General features: G+C 41.1%; 1 protein-coding gene across 1 annotated transcript in view; it reads left to right on the top strand.

The window, feature by feature from the left end:
* Positions 1-1,956: 1,956 nt before the first annotated feature.
* Positions 1,957-23,421, top strand: part of EGFR (epidermal growth factor receptor) — a 250,024-nt gene continuing 228,559 nt past the window's right edge. Inside the window, exon 1 of the mRNA XM_007500384.3 lies at positions 1,957-3,006. Within this exon, the coding sequence (XP_007500446.2) occupies positions 2,919-3,006 (88 nt within the window). The 5' untranslated portion in view covers positions 1,957-2,918. The remainder of the gene's footprint in view (positions 3,007-23,421) is intronic.

The following is a 23,421-nucleotide window of genomic DNA, read 5'->3' as shown; positions in this document are numbered from 1 at the left end:
AAAGAAGACTGGGATACTAATTAGGAGGCTCTTACTATAGTATAGGTGAGAAGTGTTGGTGACTAGAGAGGTGGCCTTATAAGTGTAAAGAAGAGTATGAATATGAGAGTATCTAATTTTTTAAAATACCACTGATTCATAAATTAGTTGTGATTAGGCAGCTTAAGGATTGAGCTTATTCCTTTTGTAATTAGTTTCATAGAAGCAATCTTGCTGTTAAATAATCTTGCTATTAACTAATTGGTCAATTAGCCTTTAAAAAAATTTTTTTTGCCTTCTATCTTAGAATCAATACTATATATTGGTTCCAAGGCAGAAGAGTGGCAAGGGCTAGGCAATGGGGGATTTGCCCAGTCACATAGCTAGGAAATGTCTGAGGTCATATTTGAACCCAGGACCCCTATTTAGGTCTCCCTCTCAATACACTGAATCACCTATCTGCCACCTGTTTAATTAGCCTTTAATCAAGTCCCTCCCATCCATCCTCACTGCCCATCTTTCTCTGCCACTCACCCAAGTCTTTTTCTAAGGCTTGTAATAGTTAAAGGAATTGTAGAGGATTTTCCTCAGGCTAAACTTTTTAAAAAGGAGAAATAATTACAATTAATAGCTGCTCCACTACTATAATCTCATTTTTTGAGCTGTGATACTGATCCCAGGTTCCAGCACTTTGCCGTCATGGGTGCAAAAAAGATGATTCAGGTTGCTGAAAGTCAAATACACCCCTGCTTCTCTGTGCGAGGTGGGGATTAGGGGGATGAGGTAAGAAATGGCAAAATTTTATGCCTTATAGAACAACAAAAAGCATTGCTTTATGTTGCTATAACTAATTTTTGTTTAATTCTTTCTTTCCCTTCTAATTTTGAACTTGAAAAAATGGTTTTTCTGCTAAATATTAGTTAATATGTACTTGAGAATTATTTGTGAACTTTGAGGGATAGGGGAGAAGGTTAGAGAAGGAACCCTGGCAGAGTCTTCATGGCAAACGGAGGCAAAAAAAGTTATATGGTATAAATTCTTTAGCAGATAATAAATCAATGCATTAAAAAGAGAGGGGAATTGGTCTGGAACACTTTAATTTTCTTTCCATGGTGATGTCAGGAAGGATTTCTATTTCCTTAACAAAATAACTGGTCATTTTCCATATATATATATATATATATATATATATATATATATATATATATATATATATATATATGAGAGAAAGATACAGACAGACAGACAGACACAGAGAGAGAGAGATTATGGAAGAATATGTGCGAATAATTGAATTGACTAATTATCATTTCACCACAGTCTCTTTATCAATACCTTTTATTCCCCAGTGTTTCTTTTGGAGAAACTTTGCTGTGATTTCCCGAAAATCACATCCCTCTCCCAGTAACATTTAGTTTCCAGCTTTTTGAAATGCAAGGTCTTATTACTCCTTCCCTGGGGTTTTAAACCGGGCTACCCTCCCACTAATCTTCACCATTCGATTTTTACCTAACCATATGATTTTTAAACTTATGAACTCTGGGGTAGTCTAGCAAAAATTTTCCAGGCCACATACCCTAAAATGGAAAGGAGGAAGATGTGATGGAAGTATTAGGCACTGAACAAGTTTAGTTTGGTTTTATCTTTTGGAAAGTAAATGATGCTGGGGGGATGGGGTGGGGGTGGGGACGCTTATTTCAGCAACCCAGGGCTCATTGCACTGAAACTGAACTTCTACCTCACCTTCACCCCAAGGGGCGAAGAGAAGAAGGGAGAGAGAAAAGGAGCCCTGTCCTTCTCTGTGGCAAATGCATCTTACCCTCGCCGAACTCTTCAAGCACCCTGAGCCACACACTTAGACAACCGCAGATCTAAAAGCCCAGCCTTCTCTTCGGCAGACAGTAATCACGAATTCTCCTTTTTGAGATGACCACACCTCTGCCTTTCCAGCTCCTCCCACTGCCCCCTGCTTGGCTCTACCAGTCTCCACCGAGTGGTAGCCTACTAAGAGGGTAGCCTTCTCCTGGCTGCAGTGAAGTCGCCCAGTCATTAGATCGGTGATTGTCTAGCAGGGGAGCCCGAGAGTAAAATTTGAAGTCTGGTGAAAGTTTTGAGTTTTTTTTTTTTTAAGTTTTTTATTTTTCTGAGAGTTTGGAAGTGAAAAAAGGCGAAGGAAAGAAACTGAGAGCGCAGGAATCAGCTGTGTGTCAGGGGCGGGGGCCAGTATAGGTCAGGGGTGAGGAAACACCCTCAGCGCTCCTTTCTCCGCCTCTCCCTCACCTCTCCCTCTTAGAAGGTGGGGAGGGGAGAACTGACCCCACACTCCCGCAAGTGTTCTCTAGAACTGGGAATTGACAGCAGCTCCCTCCGGCTCCGCATATCCGGCTCCTAAACACCCCCCCTCCCCTCCCGGTCTGGTGGCCAGAGTGCGCTCCTAATCTTGGATCTCCCTCTCACACACGAACACACACACACACACACACACACACACACACACACACACACACACACACACGCACTCACTCACACACAGGCAGGCAGGCAGGCAGACAGGCCGACAGGCTAAGGGGCAGCAGCCGTACCGCCTCCTTCTCCTCACTCCTCCTCCTCCTCTTTCTCCACCTCCCCTCACTCCCGGCGTTCGGGCGGCAGCAGTAGCAGCAGCAGCCTCAGCGGCAGCCGCTTCCCGGCATGGTCTGCTAAGCCAGCCTGACCGGCAAGCTGAGTCCAAGGTTGAGCGAGCGCAAGCGGAGCTACGCCTAGGGAGGAAAAGCAAAAGGCAAACGCCTCGGCCTCCTGGGGATTGATTCTCCACCTGGCAGGAGACCCAGAGCGGCGCGGCGTCTTCCCTGGGCTCAGGGGCCGGGCAAAGGTGTCGGTGGGTGCGTGAGATCATTTTGGGAGACCCGGACTGGGACCGACGTCGATCCAGCACGGCGATGGGGCTCTACGGGGCTGCAGGAGCCGCTGTCCTGGTGCTGCTTGTCGGACACTTCTCTCAGAGCTTGGCGCTGGAGGAAAAAAAAGGTAAATGTGTCGGCTTCCCCTCCCGCCTACCCCTGTACCTCCTTCCTCGGACCTCACCTGGTCTCCCCGCCAGATCGCCTATCCCCATTCCACACTCCGCCCCAATCCCAGCCTCAGCCCTAGTAGACTGCCTGGCTCCCTTCGGCTCTCTCCGTCCCCTCCGGCCGGCTCTCCCCCTTCCCTCCCCCGTTTCCTGCAGGATCAGCTGTGAGCTCTGGCCAGGACCCTGGTTGAGGCTGAGTCTGGCGGGGCTGTCCTGACAGTCCTGCCGGGCCCAGGGAGGAAGGCGCGCTGGAGATCCCTGGCCCAGGAACTGAGGTCCAGAATGGAAACCTGGTGTCCAGAAGTCCCAGTTCCCGGGCGCGCCCTACTTGGCTGCGCGAGCTCAATCTGCGTGTGCACAGGAAACTTTCTCGGTCAGCTTTCGTCTCCCTGGCCCAAGCCTTGGACTGGGCTGGGGGTGGGGGGTAGGGGGCGAGGGAGAGTTCTGGTGGCGGGGGCGCGTTGGCACTGACCAAGTCTGGTCTGGGGGGGGCAGGTTACACTGCCACAGGGATAATGGGACAGGATTCCATGCCCCCCACTGCACCCCTACCCCCCACCCCCATCCCACATACAAACACAGTTTTCCTCGGACCACTGCAAGACCACCCTCCTATTTCCCAGGACAGGAAAATATAAGGGAGTGAGACATCAGTCTGGGAATATGTCCCGCCGTTTGAGTGCTGCTAAAGCGGTAACCTGTCCAATCTTCTGGACGGGCGTTGTGTCCGGCCAATAATTCTCATGCTCCAAATTCAAGGGACAGACCATTCTTGCTCACTCGCTCACATTTCAGTGCTCTCTTCTGTAGCCTGTTTTGTCCCTAGTGCGGGGTGGGGTTTCTGGGGAGTGGGACTAAATTCTTCCCTCCTCTCTCCAAAGCCTCCCCCCACCCATACACACACAAAAACCTCTAGGTAAAAAGAAAATCTCCAGATCCCTCCCTCACCTTCGTCCCATTGACACTCTTGACACTTTGTTCCCCTGCCTTCCGTCACCTGACAAAACTGCAGGATTTAGTCCTATCTCACCTTTCCAATTCTGTTGTTCTTCCTTCTCTCTGCCTCTTTACCTGTCTTTTAGCTTCTCTCACTCTCACTCTCCCTTTCCCACTCTGGTGGCTGTCAGCTGGCGCTTGACCCCTCCCTGCCGGACTAGGTGTGTGGGTCTGCAGGATCTAGACTTGGAGCTGGGACGCTCCCTTCTCCCCAGTTTGGCTTCCTCACTACCACCCCTCCTCTTTTACTTAGTTCCCACTCCAATGTCACCTCAGATTCCTTCCAGGCTTCTGAAAATACTTTGTTAAACTTTGGGGAGGGGAGACAATTCTGGGATCCTGAATAGGTTCCTCGGAGCTTGCTTGGAGAATTAGATGTAAAAATGATGAGTTAGTCCATGGAGTCCTCCAAACAAACTGAGGACGGGAATCTTTAATACGGGTTCAAGTGCAGATCATTTGTGGGAATAACTTTCCAGCTGAAAACCAGGTTTTCTGCACTTTCTCCACTTGAGAATGAGGTGAGGAGTTGACAGACGACCCAAATATGTGTGCTAAACCGGGAAAGGGTTCACTTTTCTCTCCGAACCAAGCATGGGAGAACCTGCTTTCGTGACTACTAACAATAAGCTCCCTTGGAACAAGAAGCATGCCTCAGAAGATTCTAATTGCACAATCTTAAAATCAAGTAACTCGTGTTCCAAGAGTCAGGTTCCGACCTGTTGTTGATGTCATTGGCATAGGGTGTTGCTTTTGTGTGTGTGTTTGTGTAGTGTACATTTGGGAGGGAGGGGGAGAAGAGTTATAAACTTCCTGGCTAGGTTTGCCCTTCTACCGATAAAGATGTTTTGAAACAGTTTATTATATCAAATCTGCAAAATATAGGCAAGAGGGTGAATATTCTCTCTTCCTATAATGGGTCAGTGTTGAAAAATCAGAGCCGTTTTGTTGGTTTGTTTGTTTTTTTTTTATTTGATGGATTGCTTTGAGATTTATCGTAGATTTGGATATTTTAAGGATTATAAATGACTTTTTCTCCTTTCTTTAAAGCCAATACTATATAAATCCACTTTGCCTCACATATAAGATTTGTGGAGACAGACAAAATCCTCTTTCTCCTAATACAAGAATACCTTTCTAATACCAATTCTAATTTTACTCTTCAGCTAGTCAGTTTTCTGACCAAGATATTTTTCAGAACTCTTTAATGTTTGAATATTTTTGTCTGAAAACTTTATAGTATCCCTATGCTTATGTTTCCGTTGTTTCTGAGAAAATATAATTTAAAATTTCTATTTTTGTATTCATTTGAAATAAAGTGCCCTTTAATATGGGGATGAAAAAGATCAATGTATAAGAAATGGTAGGTCCACTTAGAATAGCAAAATGGGATAATTAATTTTTAGATGCAAATTATTTAGATTTTGTGTCAGTCTATTTTAGAAGTATTATAATCAGGTAAACTTAAATTGAATCATGTCTTTAAACAAAGAGGTCTAATCTATATCTATGAGAGTTTTTAAAAGAAATGTGTTTAAATCTGAGAGTAGAAATATTTGTGCATTTAAAAGAACAATGACAGGTGCACCTTTTTGAGCAGACAATAGAAGACTAGAAAGGGAAATAAACTCAAGTAGGTGAACACCCTGTTTGAAAGTCAAGGCAACCATCTCTTTATTCCAAGGCCAGGTATCTTTCCCATATTCTTTTCATTCTTTCTCTTCCCATCCTCTTCTGTCTAAAATGTCCTTTCAAGGAGGCAGCTCAGAGGCTATATTAGAGGACCAATAGCAATTTGTGTCATGGCACAAAGTAAGTCCCTTCACATCTTGTTGCCTAGATTGCAAAATGAGGAGGAAACCACTGACTTTAGGTCCCAAGGTAGTGTTGCTGCCACTAGCAACTAGTAAAATGTTTGTAAACTGTTTTGCAAATCTAGAAAATTCTGAGTAGTGTTATAATAGCAAAAGAGATCTTTGTGTACTGAGTGTAACAGTCTAATCATTGATGGGCTGCTGCAATGCTTCCAAACTCTTAATTTCACTCCGCCAAGAAATGTAGTGAAAGTTGTACAGGTGAACCCTGTCCCATATTCTGGCTTGAGCTCTTGAAAAACAGATCCTAATTAGCATGTCAACATGGGACAGCTCCCAAATATTCTGCAATTAAAAAAAAAAGTGATGGTGTTGACAATCTGAAGGCTATTAACATGCTGACAACCTTTTCTCCCTGCCCCAAAGTGGACAATTCAGCCATATTTTTTTTAAAAGAGCAGTTTGATTTCTTTTCCTCTTTATATTTGGTCTAGGCTGCAGGGTATTCTGTCCAATGGCTACCTTCGGTGAAGCATATCACTATACACTTGTCCTTCTGGCTACTACTGATTCATACAATGGGATCAGAGTCCAGGGATCTGAGAACATAAAATAAGCTATTTTCAGCCTTGCCAAGGATCTACCCATAAAACATTCTTTGCTCTTCAAGAAAGTTTCTGTTTTACTAGGTAGATGGATGCTTACAACAACAAAAACCCTACCACTTTGGGCCAAAGCTTTTGAGTGAGTGATTGCACAGACCCAGGTAGAATGAGGTACCATGCCTAGTTGAATCCTTTGAGCAAGAGTCCCAAGACTATGGCTTGCCCTTCACTCTGCTTCTAAGTATGTCAGGTACTAGTTATTCTATCTCACACTGAGGTTGAACAAATTTTAACCTGCTGTGTCACATGGAGATCTGAAACTGCTGACAAGGAAGCACCCCAGTGATGTGCACTCATCAACAAACGCAGAGTACTGTGAACCATCTTTTTTCTTGGCTTGCAAAGTTTTCTCATCTATAGTCCAGATAATATAGTCACATTGGCCTTAGAGGTGAAACCATTTTATAACTCCATGTGTTATTTTGTCCCACAAGTAATTAACCTCCTTGGATGTGGTCCAAGGTAGTATAGTAAGTACAGTTCAGTCTTTTATGTTATGACAGTGGTGTTTTGCCATCTATTGCAGGACATTGTCAGTAAAGTGAATTTTGAGCTATTTCCCCATTATTGATGATAGATTTGTATGGATCCACTTGTACTTGCCTGCTCAGATTGCTCCCCCCCCCCCCTACCATGACCAATGTCACACTTTTGCAAGATTGCAGGATGAGGTGAGAGATGCTCTCCACGGCTCCTGAACAAAACCTCTGCCCTTGGCCTCCAGCACTGTATGGTTACCAAACCAAATTAACCAGCTATACTGAGAACTTACTGAGAACATATACGGTGCCCATCCAGATTTCCGATTTGATTCCTGTTTGCCTAGGCAGTTGCTCAGTGGACAAAACTGGTCACTGCTTGGTGTCTCTCCAGGCATGTATGCAAATTGGGCATATAATGAGCTATGAGACCTCCAATGAGAACTTATCTAATTCATGTTAGTCAAGAACAGACTGCTCTGTTTTATAAATGAGTGAGTGACTAGGGAGTGGTGGCAGAATGTTTTACAAACAGGGCACATTAGAAGAACACAGAGGGACTTCATCTCTAGCAAAGCACTTTGCAAATCTTAAAGCACAACAAAAATACAAGTCACTTCTTTCATTCTCCTGCTCTTCATTTTGGGAGCTTTTCCCCTGTTCCAGTAGCTTCTTCTTAATTTAGGAGAAAAAGAATAATAATAAATAGCATTTACGTAGAGCTTTAAAGTTTGCCAATTATCTTATATGAATTTACAAAACAAACAAACACACACACACACACACACAAACCCGTGGGTAAGAGACTATTGCCTCCATTTTTCAGATTAGAAAACTGAAGCAGAAAGTGGTTAAATGACTTGCCCAAGGTATTACAGCTAGTATGTTTCTGAGTCAAGATTTGAACTTGTCTTCTGGAATCCCAAATTCCATACTCCACCCATTGTGCCACCTAGCTATTTTAAAGCTCCATTTTATTATAAACTTTTGCATAATTGCTGCCTTTTTTTCCCTAGTATCAAATCTAATGTGTCATTTTCTAGGTTCTTTTTCCATAAATGTCTTCTCTGCCAGATATTCTTAGGGTCATAAATTGAAAATTGGAAGAGAACTTAGAGATCATGTTGTTCAACCTTCTCATGTGAGAAGCTTAAGTTTTACAGCTGGCTGGGTTTTTTTTTCTTTCTTTCTTTCTGGTGAACTTTTGGATGACCAACCAGGTGACCTTCATAAAACTGACCAAGTCAATTTAGATTGCAGATGCCTAAAATCAGGTAACATAGGTAAGTGAAACCAACAAAGAACTCAGTCAGCAATGCTTGCTGAGTGTCCTTTGGGTGTAGAGAATTACGATAGATTTTGGAATACAAACCTCCAGGGAGTCAATACTTTTAACCTATTGATCCAATTAGTTGGTCCTTGATGCCATTAAGAAGTGGCTAAATGACTAGTTCCAAACTTTCTTTGGAACTTCTTCCTTCCTTCCTTCCTTCCTTCCTTCCTTCCTTCCTTCCTTTCTTTCTTTCTTTCTTTCTTTCTTTCTTTCTTTCTTTCTTTCTTTCTTTCTTTCTTTCTTTCTTTCTTTCTTTCTTTCTTTCTTTCTTTCTTTCTTTCTTTCTTTCTTTCTTTCTTTCTTTCTTTCTTTCTCTCTTTCTTTCTCTCTTTCTTTCTTTCTTTCTTTCTTCTTTGCTTGTTGGTGGTTTCAATAAATGGAGGGATTTTTCTAATGCAAGAAACTAGTGATGGAAATGGAAATGGAGAAGAGGACTTGCATGATATTAGGGACTGAGTAAGTGTTCAATAATTATTTAACTTGTATTAAACTCACATAGTGGATTTATTGTCAATTATGTTCCTGAACTGAGGAAAAGCAAATTTTCTCTTCCCTTAAAAATGGCAGATTCCTCCTTCCTCCTCTGTGCTCCTTGCCCCCACCTGAAACAGTAAGCAACCATATGGTAGGAAAATGTTGAGATTTAGTATTTGTGTTTTTCCAGTGCTTAAAATATAGAAAGATATAAGAATGGAGGGGAAATGTGAGCTTATTAGGAGGATATATGAAGGTGCACTTGTTTCTAGGTAGTGCTACATATATTCCTATTTGTATTTTTAAATATCCTTGTTTATCAGATATGTTTTTTCTTCAAGTCTTCAAGTTGGAAAAGGGATGTTATTTCATCAGAAAATACATCTTTCTAATGCATTATAGTATTATGATCATAGAAGTTCATCTTTCTTATTCTTGTATCTTTCTTGCCTTTTTCTTTTTTGCACATCAACTCTTTGACATGCCCAAGTTTCCTTACTTTTTGAGTCTATGGGTCAAACTTCTCTCCCTCTAAGGGAGCTGCTTGGCCATTGGAGGTATGACATTAGAACTATCAACAGAGGGGAAAGAACTGCTAGATCATTAAGTGTATCCTTTTTGTGTAGTCAGGTAGATTTAGTTTATTGTGAACACGTGTTTTAACTACATTCGAGGAACTGCCAAAACATCATTACACTTCCTATTTTGCTGATTAGGATTCAGAACAGTATTTCTGGTTTCTTCCTTCCTAACGGTAGTATCAGCAAAGATTGAATAATAGAAAAACAAAAATCTTGTTCCAGTGACTGCAACTTTTATACAATGCATTACTTTCTAGTAAGCTAACAAACATTATAAAATATATTGGTATTATTTACTCATCAAAATAAAGCTTGTATTTTTTACTCATTCTACCTTCAAGTTTACAATCACTATTACTTCCTACTGAATTTTAGCATTAAAATGCATATACACTTAAGATCTGAAACACTTAACCAAGTACCATTTTTCTTTGTATTCATTCTTGCATCAAGAGAAATTCCTTGCCCCCTCCACCTCAGAAGGAATCCAAGGGAATGTCTAAAAATAAATGGTGACTTTTGACTCTTGGGGTATTCATTTTCAGGATCATATACAAAAGAAGTGTCTTTCAAAAGTGTTTCCAACATTAATTTGCCACTATAGCTGGATGGCAAATGGGCTCCTCTTTTCAAAATTAGCCTTCGATTTCTTCATCCCTGCCACCATTCTCCTAGAATCTCAATAGGTATGACATCTAGATCATATTTATAAAAACATCAGTGAGGATTATGTATTGCTCAAAAGTCTATTACATGGTATTTTGTAATCTAGCTTTTGCAAGGAAAGAGAGCAATTTGGAAATAATAAAACTATGATAGACAAAACTGTACATAATGGGGGTTCGTCTTAACTACCTTCATTTAACATCTTTCTTGCCTGTAACTCCTTGAAAAGAGTACCCATTTATTTGAAGACACACTCATTTATGTGGCACCCATTTTGAAAACTGGTGCTATGAGACTGTTCTTCAGTAAAAGTCTTTTTCTATTTTTGGCTAAGAAACTCTCCATGATTCTAACTGCAGAACCTCTTCTTGGGAAAAGAAAATAGGTTAGACTCTCTTCTGATAGCGTTCCCTTCTGAAAAAAAATGAAGGAAGGAGTTTCATTTTCTGATCTTTTAAAAGTCCCTTCAGCTCTAAATCCTTAAGTCTAAGAAATTAAAGGAAATCAAAATGTAGCATTTGGGAAGTCTATTTAAGGAACAATAACTGATGCCTTTATGGTCATAATCACATGTTCCTGGTAAGTGTTCCACCTAATTCACTTCTAGATTTGGGTGGTTTTCTTCTGTCACTCCTGTTTATGCTGGTGAACTAAATAAAGGAGACCAAGTAGATTCGAAGTATCCTCTCTGTTTTCTATTCAATTCTACTGCTACTTCTACCACTTTGTTGGGTTGTTCAGTCATTCCACTCTTATCCAACTCTCCACGACCCCATTTTGGGTTTTCTTGGCAAAGACCCTAAAGTGGTTGGCTTCTCTCTCCAGCTCATTTTCCAGATGAGGGAACTGAGGCAAACAGGGTTAAATAACTTGCCCAGGGTCACTCAGCTAAGAAGTATCTGAAGCTGAATTTGAACTCTGGGTTGCTTGGCTCCAGGTTTGGCATTCTAACCACTGTACCACCTTGCTGCCTTATTATTTTGGAAGGTTTGTAACAAATGAAAGGGTGGTCTAGCCAGTTTCTATTAATTCTGTCATCACATCATCCCAAAAGGTCTAAAACATCTCAATGAATAAATCCTAAATGTTCTTCCACTTCTGTCTAGCTGCTTTCCTACTATTAATATTAGTGTTACTGCTGCTACTAACAACAATAATTAATACTTATACAGAACTATGCAGTTTAGAAACATTTTATATATTCGCTCATTTGATCTTCCCCTAAGTCCTGTTGTTATCCCCATCTTAGAAATAAAGAAACAGACGGAGAGGTTAAATGACTCACCCAAGTACTGTAGTCAGGTTTTCCTGACTCCAAATTCGATAAGTCTGTCCACTACGCTATATGTTCTTACTCACATTTCAAACTGAAGTTTTATTCCTGCATCGCCACCCACAGAGTCTTTCCTCTCTTCTTCTCTTTCCTCTCTATCCCACTCTCCCCTTTTCCTCACCTCCCCTGTCATCCTTCTGATTACATAAAGCGCTGGGCATTGGATCTGAGGGCGAGGAACCTCTTTTGAGGTTCTTTTAAAAATGGCCCTGGTGAGGGGACAGCTGGGTGGCTCAGTGGATTGAGAGTCAAACCCAGAGATGGGAGGTACTGGGTTCAAATGTGACCTCAGACACTTCCCAGCTCTGTGACCCTGGGCAAGTCACTTGACCCCCATTGCCTAGCCCTTACCACTCTTCTGCCTTGGAACCAATATATAATATTGATTCTAAGACAGAAGGTAAGGGTTTTAGAAAAAAAAAATTTTTTTAATGGTCCTGGGAGCTTGAAATGCCATTGAGGTCTACAAGCATTGAAAGAAAAAGGAGGTGAGTGGAGAAAGTTGCTTGTTGTTGTTTTGTTTTCTGTTTTTTTAAACTGTTTGATCAGTCAGCTATGCCTCTGGCGAAGTCTGAGAGCTTCTGTATACAGATCTGTAACCAGTAGTTTCTTTGCTTTAAAAGAAAGCAGGAATTTAAACTCATTAGAATAAGTAAACAGCCACTTCTTAAAGGGACAATCTTAATCCAGAGTTTCGGCTTTTAGGTATCTCATTTTGTTTACCATTCTGTTTTTAATTGAAGTCATTAACCAACCTGAGCCTCTTTTAGAAACTTTGCCTGACTGCACAGTGTTAAAGTAACAGCTAGAAGAAAATATTCTTTTTCTTTGTCGACCCTCCTTCAAGTACTTTAAGGCTTAGGTTAGGGGCAAGAAGGTGGCTCAGCCAATTGAGTGTCAGGTTCAGAGACCAGAGATCTGGGTTCGAATTCTATTTCCTACACTTTGAGACCCTTGGCAAGTCACTTATCCTTAATTGTGTAGCTTTCACTGTTCTGCCTTGGAACCAAAACTTACTATATTGATTTTAGGACAGAAAATAAGGGTTTTTTTTAAAAAAGAAGCTACCCAAATAATACCTTGGGGAGGGGGGGAGATAACTGTCAAGGGCTTTGTCTCCTGTTTTAACTTCATTCTCATTTGTTTTTCTTTGCAAATTTGATCCAATTAGCCCTGAATAAAATAAGTAACTGATATTTAATGCCTGAAACCCTCCAAGGATCCTATGTAAATGTATTTCGTTTCTTTTAGAGGGATTTAGAGTTTCCCAAACACTGACAAATTAGCTAGTTCTGCAGCTAGGCAGCTCCAGTGATCTCTAGTTGGTTTTCTGGAGATCCATCCCCAATCTTGAACACACTCTTTGTGCAGTAGTTGCTACTTAATCAATAGTTAAGTCAAGACAGAAAATTGAGTGATTTGATGAAGTGGTTTGATATTACCTTGTCAGGTTAGGTCATTTTTCGGCCCTTTGCTTCATCTCAGTTGGGTAAATCTGGTCCTTAGAATTCTCACTGTAGGAATGCAAACTCAGTGATATTTCTGGCTTCGAAAGAGCTGGTTGTCTGAGAAAAATACCAGGTGGGTGGTAGACTGAGGGAGATTATCTGAAGCTATCCTTCCTTACTAGGTTGTATTCTATTCAAACTCTTTTGCTTGATAAACTAGATCTTTGGGAAAGTTGGTTAATAGTTATCAAATATTCTAGTTACAAAATACGAAACATTTAAAATAATGGAAATGGGCAATGCCCAAAGTCCAGTAAATAACTGGGGGGTGGTTGGTAGATAGTGGGGTGGGCTCCTTCCTGAAGAAAATCCAATACCTAATCCAGAGTAAAGTACTTCTAAATCTAAAGGAAATTGAATGCAAAATATAATAACCTGTTCAGAATTCAGCTCTCTAAGATAAAATCTCAAAAGGGGAAAGAAGGGAACAGTAGGGAGATAGTTAATAAAGTCTAACAGCTACATAGTATTTTAAGATTAAAAAAAGCATTTTACAGGGGGCAGCTGGGTTGCTCAGTGGATTAAGAGCCAGGCCTAGAGACAGGAGGTCCTGGGTTCAAATCCTGTCTCAGACCTTTCCTAGCTGTGTGGCCCTGGGCAAGTCACTTAACCCCCATTGCCTAGACCTTATAGCTTTTCTTAGAACCAATACACAGTATCTATTCTAAGATGGAAGATAAGGGTTTAAAAGAAAAGGAAAAGCATTTTACAGTGAGATAATTTAAGATATGAGAGGTGGTACTGTGGATAGAGTACTGGGCCAGCTGTCAAGAAGACAAGTTCAAATCTGACCTCAGACACTAGCTGTGTGACTCTGGGAAGTCTTTTAACCCTATTTGCCACAGTTTCCTCTATAAAATGAGCTGGAGAAGAAAATGACAGACCACTCTGTATCTTTGCCAAGAAAACACCAAATGGGGTCAGAAAGAGTCAAAACCAACTAAAACAATTGAACAACAATAACAGTATTTGAGGAGAAATGGATGTCACAAAATTCCTGGATGTTACTCATAAGCTCTGGGCAAGAGCTTAAAGGGTTCTCTAGTTCTCGGTTTACACACATTTCTAATATACTAGATTGTCTGGTTTTTGAGCATGCAACAGATCAGAAGCAGCCATTTAAAATTGGGGGGAAAGCTTATAAGGGAAGAAACAGCCACTCACAGGCCTCAGAAATGTACTCAGCTTTATGATGCCGGGCAAGTCACTTAACCGCTGTCTGCCTCAATTTCCTCATCTGTAAATAGCATCTACCCTCCCCCAGGGTTGTACGATAAAATGAATGTGAATCTAGGAACACTTAAGGCTGCCCATTCATTCCGCTTTGGGACAGCCCTAAATATTAAGATGATTTTCCTGACATTGAGCCTAAATATGACTTTTGGCAACTTCCACCCATCGCTCCTGGCTCTGCTCCTTACAGTTAAGGAGAACAAGTCTATTCTCTCTTCCGCACGACCTGCAGCTCCTGCGTCCTAGAGGCTAACCATCCCCTTTTACTTCAGCTGATGTTCATGGGATGTGGACATTTGCAAATCAAACAGACATAAGGATGATCTCGTGAACCCCATTTTTAAAAATGCACAAACTAGTCCCTGGCGTTATCCCCAGCCACAAAAGGATACCGTGTAGGTGAAGGAGTCGTGTGGCAGATAACGCTTAATTGACATCAGATGATCTTCGAGGGAGACGCCAAAGATGCCAGCTTCACACACTCATCCTCAGAGCTCCTTAAGTACATCTTTTTACCCAGGTGGACCAGTTCAAGTCCCTGAACAGGAGCTGAAAGGGACTTCCAGAAAACACAAGTCAGCCTCTGAAAAAGGAATTCCTCCTGACCAGAGGCTTGGGGAACCCAGATCCCTTCTGGGGGTATTATTCCACCTGTGCACATTTTTGCCTTGAGCCTTTCAAATTCGGTGGCCAGGAGAAGCCCAGGAGGATTCCGATTGGTTCCAACATTTTGGTGGGAATCCGAATCCTGGACAAAAATAAACGGATCTAATTACAGCTGGGCCAACTTGAGTATGCACCTTTGACTTCCAAGATATGTAGATGGAGTGTTTTCATAGCTGTGGAAGCTGGCTATTACGTCTTATTATGGTTCTACAAGTAGACTTCACAGTTGTTATTTTTACAGCAGAGGTCCCCAGTTATTTATACCTGTAGTATTACTCACCTCTGTAGCCCAGAGGTGCATGTCTTTTGCTACCAAAATGACCACCCAATACTTGTCCTGGCTGGAATTCTTGATTGTTATGGGCAGATAATTCAGGATCGTGATAGGACCTAGATTATGGAAAGTTGCATCTAGTTCCACCATTCTCCCCCTGGTAGGGCCACTGCAGTCAGATAACAGTGGAATGTCCCAGACTGATAGCACATGTCCTGGAATATTGGTATTCCAAGTAGAACTACTCATTTCTCTATGACCCGTCACTGACTGTCCACTATGTGTCTTCCCCAGTGTCTGGGTTCTTATCCTTCCTCAAATACTTTCTAAATTGAACAAATCATTTAATTACTCACTCAAAAGCTCAGTTATAAAATGGGGATTTAATTTTTTTTACAAATTTAAAAATATTTTTCCATTTTTCTATGATTCACGTTCTCCCTCCCCTTTTTCCTTCCCCTCCAGAGCCAACAAGCTATTCCACTAGGTTGTACAAATGTTGTCACTTTTCTATATTTTCTATATTATTCATTTCTATATTATTCTTATATTTTTAATTTCTGTATTATTCATTTTTGCTATAGAGTGATTTTTTAAAGCCTAACCCCAAATCACATCCCCATATATACCCATATATACATGTGATATCACATGTTCTTTTTTTGCATTTCTACTCCCATAGTTCTCTCACTTGGATAGCATTCTTTCCCTGACTTGTTTTTTTGTTTGTTTTTTTTTTAAACCCTTACCTTCCATCTTGGAGCAAATACTGTGTATTGGCTCTGAGGCAGAAGAGTGGCAAGGGCTAGGCAATGGGGGTTAAGTGACTTGCCCAGGGTCACGCAGCTGGGAAGTATCTGAGGTCAGATTTGAACCTAGAACCTCCCGTCTCTAGGCCTGGCTCTCAATGGACTGGGCTACCCAGCTGCTCCCCTTTCCCTGACTTGTTGCATTGCTACCAGTAGCAAAGTCCATTACATTGGATTTTTCCACAATATTTTACTTTCTGTGTACAATGTTCTGGTTCTGCTCATTTCTAAAATGGAGATTCTCTAGAAACTCAAATGAACTAATGTTCGCTTTGCAAGCCTTAAAGGACTATCTAAATCTAAATCATCCTTATTGTTATAATTATAATATCTAATGAACTTCTCCACCAAATAGTCCAATTTCCTAATCCTTTTCTTCTAGAAGGGCACATCTCTTGAAACAAGCTATGTCCTGTTATACTCCCTCTTACCTTATCCCTATTCACCCCAAGGTTCAAGGAGTCATCCCAAGGTTCTTTCAGTCTCTATCCTACCCTGTTCACTCTTTCCACTGTGGCCTTGTTTTTAATTGAAGGTGAATACTGTTATTTTTCAGTCCTGTGATTTCACTGTTTAAAAAAGAAAACAAAACCAAAAAACCACCTTTATCTCTTCTTAAATGAACTTAAAGCCAACTCTTCTGCAACACTTACACCTCCTGGGTAGCTCTTTCTAATATTCCATCTCTCTTCTCAGTCTTACCAAGTCTAGGATGGAATTGGCATATTAGCTGTTACCCTTAGACCTTTGCCCTGCCATTAATGATCCTCAAAAACTCCTGTTTTTAAAACTCATACCATCTTCTCCATTTCCTTACTCGTATTATCTCGCCATTTCTTAGAGATGCTTTCCTTACTATATCATCTGGTTTTCTTTCAATTGCTTCCCTTGCCATCATCCACACGTCAGTATTGGCACTGCCCTCCCAACACCCCATCTTCACAGTTTGACTCTTTTGGATACTTTCACCATCATTTCTGTTGTGTTTTAGCCACCTGCTGGAGGTGGGTCACATATTAAGCTTCATCATACCTCAGAATTTCCTTCCATAATTCCTAGCACTTCATTTCTTCCATATCTGTACTTGGACCTTTTCATAACCTCTTTGTCCCTTGATTCCTCTCTATTATGTCACCCATAACCTTTTTTCTCACTTCACTTATCTATTAAAGATAGGTATTTTTAAATTAAATTAAATTTACTTATTGTTAATTTTCTCTTTATTTTATTCTAATAACAAATTTACCCATGTTTTCCAAAGTTAAATGATTCATGATGTCTCCCTCGCTTCTTCTATCCGCCCTTCCAGAGTTGACAAGCAATTCCACTGGGTTATACATGTACTAAAAACTAGGCATTTTAATGGCATAATCTCTCCTACCCTCACATCCTCTGTCCTCTTCCTCTTCGTCTTCTACCAATCTCAGCTTGCCAACCCTGAATGACTCCTATCCTCCCCACCTATTCCTGCTGCTTAGTGTTTTTAAAGATGGTTGGTATTCCACAGTAATGGAAGATTCTCATAATTCCAGAGTTACTTTGATGGATCAGTTAGTAAAAATAAAGGAAAATAAATAAAAGAAAGCAAAACATATTTAATTTCTTTGCCATCAGCACCTGTACAAACCAGCCTTAGAGGCATTTTTAAATCTGGGTAAAATCTTGAAAATTATATTTTCTGTGATCCAAGATATTTTCATCCTGGTTATTACTTTCTCCATTTGTACTCAAGTTCTTCTTCTAGCCCAATCTAGTCAAGGAAGTGATCACAGTGGCAGAGCCCTTGGGAGCAATTCAAGGATCATTGCCACACCTTGCTCCCTTTCCTCCTTTGATTCTCTTTGTCTTCTCTGGATGGCTTGATGTTGCATAATAGACTGAATTCTGATCTCTGACCATTTGAAACTCCTTTTCTTTGAGTTAGTTTAAAAATACAACTGAATAGTCTCGCATTTTCATTCTATTTTTTTAACCCTTACCTTCCATCTTAGAATCCACACAAAGTATCTATTCCCAGACAGAAGTTTGATAAGGGCTAGGCTGGGGTTAAATGACTTTCTGGGAAGTATCTGAGGTCAAATTTGAACTCAGGATATCCTCTCTCCAGGCCTGGCTCTGAATTCACTGAGCCACCTAGCTGTCTCTGAAAGCACTACAATTAAGGAAGACTGGGAAAGATTTCTTATAGAAGGTGGAACTTTGGCTGAGACTTAAGGATCAGACAAAGCTGGGGGATGTGGGTGGAGATGAGGAGGGAGAGAGTTCCAGACATGGGGGGAAAGTCAATGAAAATGTTCCAGAGTTAGGAAATGGAGTGTGAAGAACAAAGTCCCCCTTTTTTATTTGAACCCACACCTTATGTCTTAGAATCAATATAAAGTTCCAAGGCAGAATTGTGACAAGGACTAGTCTATTTGGGGTTAAGTGACTTGCCCAGGGTCACATAACTAGGAAATATCTGAGGTCAGATTTGAAACCAGGACCTCCCATCTCTAGGTCTGGCTCTGTCTACTGAGCCATCTAGCTGCCCCTTATGAATTATTTTCGAAACCAAACAGAAGACATTATATTTGATGCTTATGTCATATGGGTGTAGAGCTCTTAACGAGAAAGAGTCTATGAATTGGAGGAATAGAGGTTACTTATTTCCCTTCTTACAGAATCCAAAAGTTAACTGTTTAAAAAGAGTATGTTCCCTCGCTTATAAACACAACAGTCCACTAAGTCAGATTTTTAAAGGCAGCATAGCATGGTTTAGGAAGTCATGGAGAGAACTGGCTAAATCATTTCATTTCACTCAGCCTCAGTTTCCTTATCTGTCCAATACCAAAGGGGTGGTATTGGATGACCTCCATTGTCCCCTTTAACTCTGATCACATGAGCCTCTGATTTTTCTAGAGAAGAGAGATGAAAACTATTACCAAGACATTGTCATACTATGTGGCCCACACTGTGATCCAAAGGGTGCTCAACTTCCAAAAAAATCACCATAGGTAGCCAGTGATGCTTTTTCCTCTCTGGTGTAATTAAAATGGATTGGGGCTCCACAAACAAATGCCATTCTTGATTTGACTGCTCTTCGGAACCTAAGTTCCTGCTAGGGACACACAAAAGACTTTTGGTATTGACCTGTCTGGGAAAATGACACTGTGTCATGAAGGGTCTGAAGTCTCCGTCAGCTCCATTTGATTATTATTTTTTAATGAACTTCAAAAGAAATTTTAGCAAGCTTCTCCCAGGACGCCAGAGGCTTATGGATATTAAAAGTGTCTGAGCTTACAACTCTTTCCCCTAGGCTTTCTGGCTAACTGGCAGCTAGTTGAGTGCTGACTCAGCCTGTGAGGGAATTACTGGAGCCCTGAAGGAATGGAGTAGAAATGAGGAAGGGGCCCTGAGAGGCAAGCAAGTTCAGTGCAACACAGGAGATATTTAAGGTCACCTTCTGGCTTTTTAAAAGCTGAGACAAACATGAGTCAGAGGATCCCAGATCTAGATCCTCTCATACTTAAGATAAGGAAACTCGGGCTCATGGAGATTAAGCAACCAGATTGTACAGGTAGTACAAATAAGAAGATTCCAAGCCGGGTCCACTGATCACAGAACCAGTGCTCCTGTTGCCTTCCAAGGATGGCATGCGTTCCATGAAAATCTATTTGAACACAAGAATATACCAAGAATGGGGAGAGGGGAAACGTTTGAAAGTTACTGTTCCATCTTTTTCTTTTTTACTAAACCTTTACCTTCTATCTTATCTCTTCATAATCCTCACCATATTCTACCATGCCTCCTAATTAATTTTCCTGAATCTAGTTATTCTACTCTCCAATATATCCTTGATTAATCAAATTAATATAATAGCATAATAATAGTTTTTATTTAAAGTACTTTGAGGTTAACAATAAAATTTATGTTATCTCACTGGATCCTTACAAACCTGGAAGGTAAGCGCTATAATTATCTTCATTTTTTAGATGAGGAAACTGAGATAGACAGAGGTTAAGTGACTTGCCCAGGGTTACACAGCTAGTGAATACCTGAGCCAGCATTCCTTTTTCCTGAGTCTCAGGACCAACAATTGACTCCCTTCACTTCCTTGTTCAGTTGTTTTCAATCACATCCAACTCTTCATGGTTCCATTTGAGATTTCTTTGGCAAAGATACTGCAGTGGTTTGCCATTTCCTTTTCTAGCTCATTTTGCAGATAAGGAAATTGAGGCAAACAGGTTTAAGTGACTTACCCTGGGTCACTTCACCTAGCTCATGCTTAATATCCCTAAAATACCTTTTTTTTTTTTAAACCTTACCTTTTGTCTTAGAATCAATACTGTGTATTGGTTTCAAAGCTGAAGAGCAGTAAGGGTTAGGCAGTGACTTGCCCAGGATCACACAGCTAGGACATGTCTGAGGCCAGATTTGAACAACTCTACCCTCCTATCTCCCCACCAACCATGTTACTCTCCTGTTCAAAAGTCTTCCATGTTCTCTCTCCCTGTTCCCTCTGTGAATTTTAGATTTACTCCACCCTGCTTAGTCTTTAGAATTCTAGCAACCAGGAATGTCTACACCCCCACCTAATTTTACCCTTAACACCTCTAGTATAAAATGCAAACTCCTCACTCTGGTATTTATGGGTCTATACAATCTGTCTCCACAAAACTTTCCAGACTGATTTCATATCATTCTCATCACACACTCCAGTTTTGCTGTTAAACTGGCCTTTTAACTGTTCCTATCTCTGTCTTTGCACAGCCTGCCTCCTCCAAGTCAGCCCTCCTCCCCCAGTCCCAGAATTCACTCCCTCTCACCTCTACTTTCAAGAACAGGAGCATTCCCTGAAGGAAGATTAGCTTAGTTGCCACCTCCTACAAGAAGCCTTTCTTGATCCCCCTAATTTTCAATCATCTCCCCTTCCTACAAACTATTCTGCACACAAATATATAAGCTCACCTTGTGTCTAGCAAAATGGAAATGAATTCAGGAACTACTTTCAAGGCCTAACACAGTAATGTCTGGACTGTAAATGTCTAATAAATGTGTTTTTAAATTTTTTTTTAATTTTTAATTTTTTTTAAACCCTTACCTTCTGTCTTGGAGTCAATACTGTGTAAGGGCTAGGCAACAGGGGTTAAGTGACTTGTCCAGGGTCATGCAGCCAGGAAGTGTCTGAGGCCAAATTTGAATCCTGAGTTTCAATCCACTGAGCCACCCAGCTGCCCCCTAATAAAAGTGTCTTGAACTGAATTGAAGGTGAGATTATAAAGATGGAAGGTACCTTAAAAGGCATCTAGTCCAATCCCTTAATATTACTAATCACATGGATGGCAAGCACCTAAGCTCCTCCATCTCCAAATTCCAGATTTGTACAACAGAATAATGGAAGGTAGGACAAGTAGGTTGTATGTTGGATATAGAGCTTGTCTTGTACTTGGGAAGATTTTAGTTCAAATCCAGCCTCAAACACTGCATAATCCTGAGCAAGTCACTCACTCTTTGTCTGCCTCAGTTTCCTCATCTGTGCAATGGGGATAATAATAGCACCTACCTCCCACGGTTGTTGTGAGGATCAAATGACAGACATAATATCAGAAAAGCTCTTTGTAAACCTTTTTATTTTTGTCACCACCAACATAGTATTGTCTTCATTCATTTGTTTCAGTTGCGTTTTACTCTTTGTGATCTCCTTTGGGGTTTTCTTGGCAAAGATTCTAGAGTGGTTGGCCATTTCCTTCTCCAGCTCATTGTACAGAAAAGAAACTGAGGCAAACAGGATTGAGTGTCTTGTCCAGAATCGCACAGCTGGTAAGTGTGTCTGAGGTAGAACGATGAACTGGGCAAGATGAATCTCCCTGACCGTAGACCCTACGCTGTCTACTGTGCCACCTCGTTGCCTCCTTATAAACCTTAAAGAGTCACATAAATGCTAGCTGTTATCATCAATAGATACAATCTTTCCTGAGTCTGTCAGACCCTGCAGCAAGAGAGACCTGGGTTTTCATTTCTCTACCCACATGTATATATATGTATGACCACAGACAAGTTACTTAAAGTCTCTGTGACTCAATTTCCTCATCTGTAAAGTGGTGATAGATTTAATATCTTTAATACCTTCTACATACATTACACCGTTGTGAGAGTTAAATGAGCTTTGAAAACATTCTAGCTCTATGAAACGATCAGGTATTATAATCTAAATGGCACAACTAAGGCTTCTGGGGATTTGTAGACGGGCCAGAAACCAAATTCACATCTCTATTTACCAGTCCCAGCATGGGTGACTTAGAATTCACTTACAGATCCCAAGGGCGTCTAGCATAACCTTCTGTTGTCACCCTTCAGTGCCATCTTCCTTGAGCCAAATCACCTGCCACTAACACCTGTCACCTCTTCTGGCTCCTTTAATTCCTGGGGGCCCAAGACAGGTGGAGACGAAGTGGGATCAACTGGCAGGAATATCAGTTTATTGACCCCCACCCCCAAACATGGGAAGATGAAGAGAATCATTTGAGTGACAAGCGTTAGTGTAGGGTAAGGTTCTATAGCAGGAGCAGATCCCAAAGTCTCTGAGCCAAGAATGTCCGGTATTCTTAGAGACCCTCTTCCAGCTCACACTTCCTGTTGTAAGGAGGAGGGAATAGAGACAGAAGAAATTGAAGTCATTTACTAAAGTAACACCTACGAGTCAGAGACTGGATTAGAAACCCCTCTCCAACTCCTGGGTCAAGCCTCTCTTCACTGTGCAGTGCTGTCGACTTCTCCAGCTTCAGAGCATATGGCAAATGGGTTTGGAGACAGATGGGCGGCAGTGGAATTGGCTACAGGGTTCCCAGAAGTTAGTTTCAACATCACTGGAATGAATAGATTCCCTACTTGCAGAAGAAAAGAAACTCTGATCCCTCATCTGGCAGTGTATTTCTTAGCCCAGAGTCTAGGGAGGGCCACAACAAGTGGTATGAAATTGTAGGAGGTCCACCATTAACATAACTGCAATTTTTTTTTCCAATGGCTTACATATGTTTATATAAACTGTACAATTTATTCTTGGGTCGATTTCAAGTGAAAATGCTATTCTGGCTCCTGTGAACATTATATACTTTCCTGATTTTTTTTTCTTGCCAATTTCTTTCTTTCTTTTTAAAACCCTTACCTTCCATCTTGGAGTCAATACTGTGTATTGGCTCCAAGGCAGAAGAGTGGTAAGGGCTAGGCAATGGGGGTCAAGTGACTTGCCCAGGGTCACACAGTTGGGAAGTATCTGAGGCCAGATTTGAACCTAGGACCTCCCATCTCTAGGCCTGGCTCTCAATCCACTGAGCTACCCAGCTGCCCCCTTGCCAATTTCTTATCGTCAATGACAAAATTATTTGGGAGAAACACAGAGGGTTGGGAAGGTTGTGTGGAGGTAGGGTACTCTCTTTGAGAAAAAGTTTGATGTATTAATCCCTGCACACACACACACACACACACACACACTTTTAGTAAGAAAGAAAATAAGAGAGAGAAAGCTTACATATTTTAACATATCAAGAGAAGGAGAGAAGGAA

The sequence above is a fragment of the Monodelphis domestica genome, chromosome 7 (genome assembly GCF_027887165.1).
Source record: "Monodelphis domestica isolate mMonDom1 chromosome 7, mMonDom1.pri, whole genome shotgun sequence".
Classification (NCBI taxonomy): Eukaryota; Metazoa; Chordata; class Mammalia; order Didelphimorphia; family Didelphidae; genus Monodelphis; species Monodelphis domestica.
The sequence above is the reverse complement of the archived record's forward strand: the minus strand, read 5'-3'. Positions and strand labels throughout refer to the sequence as shown.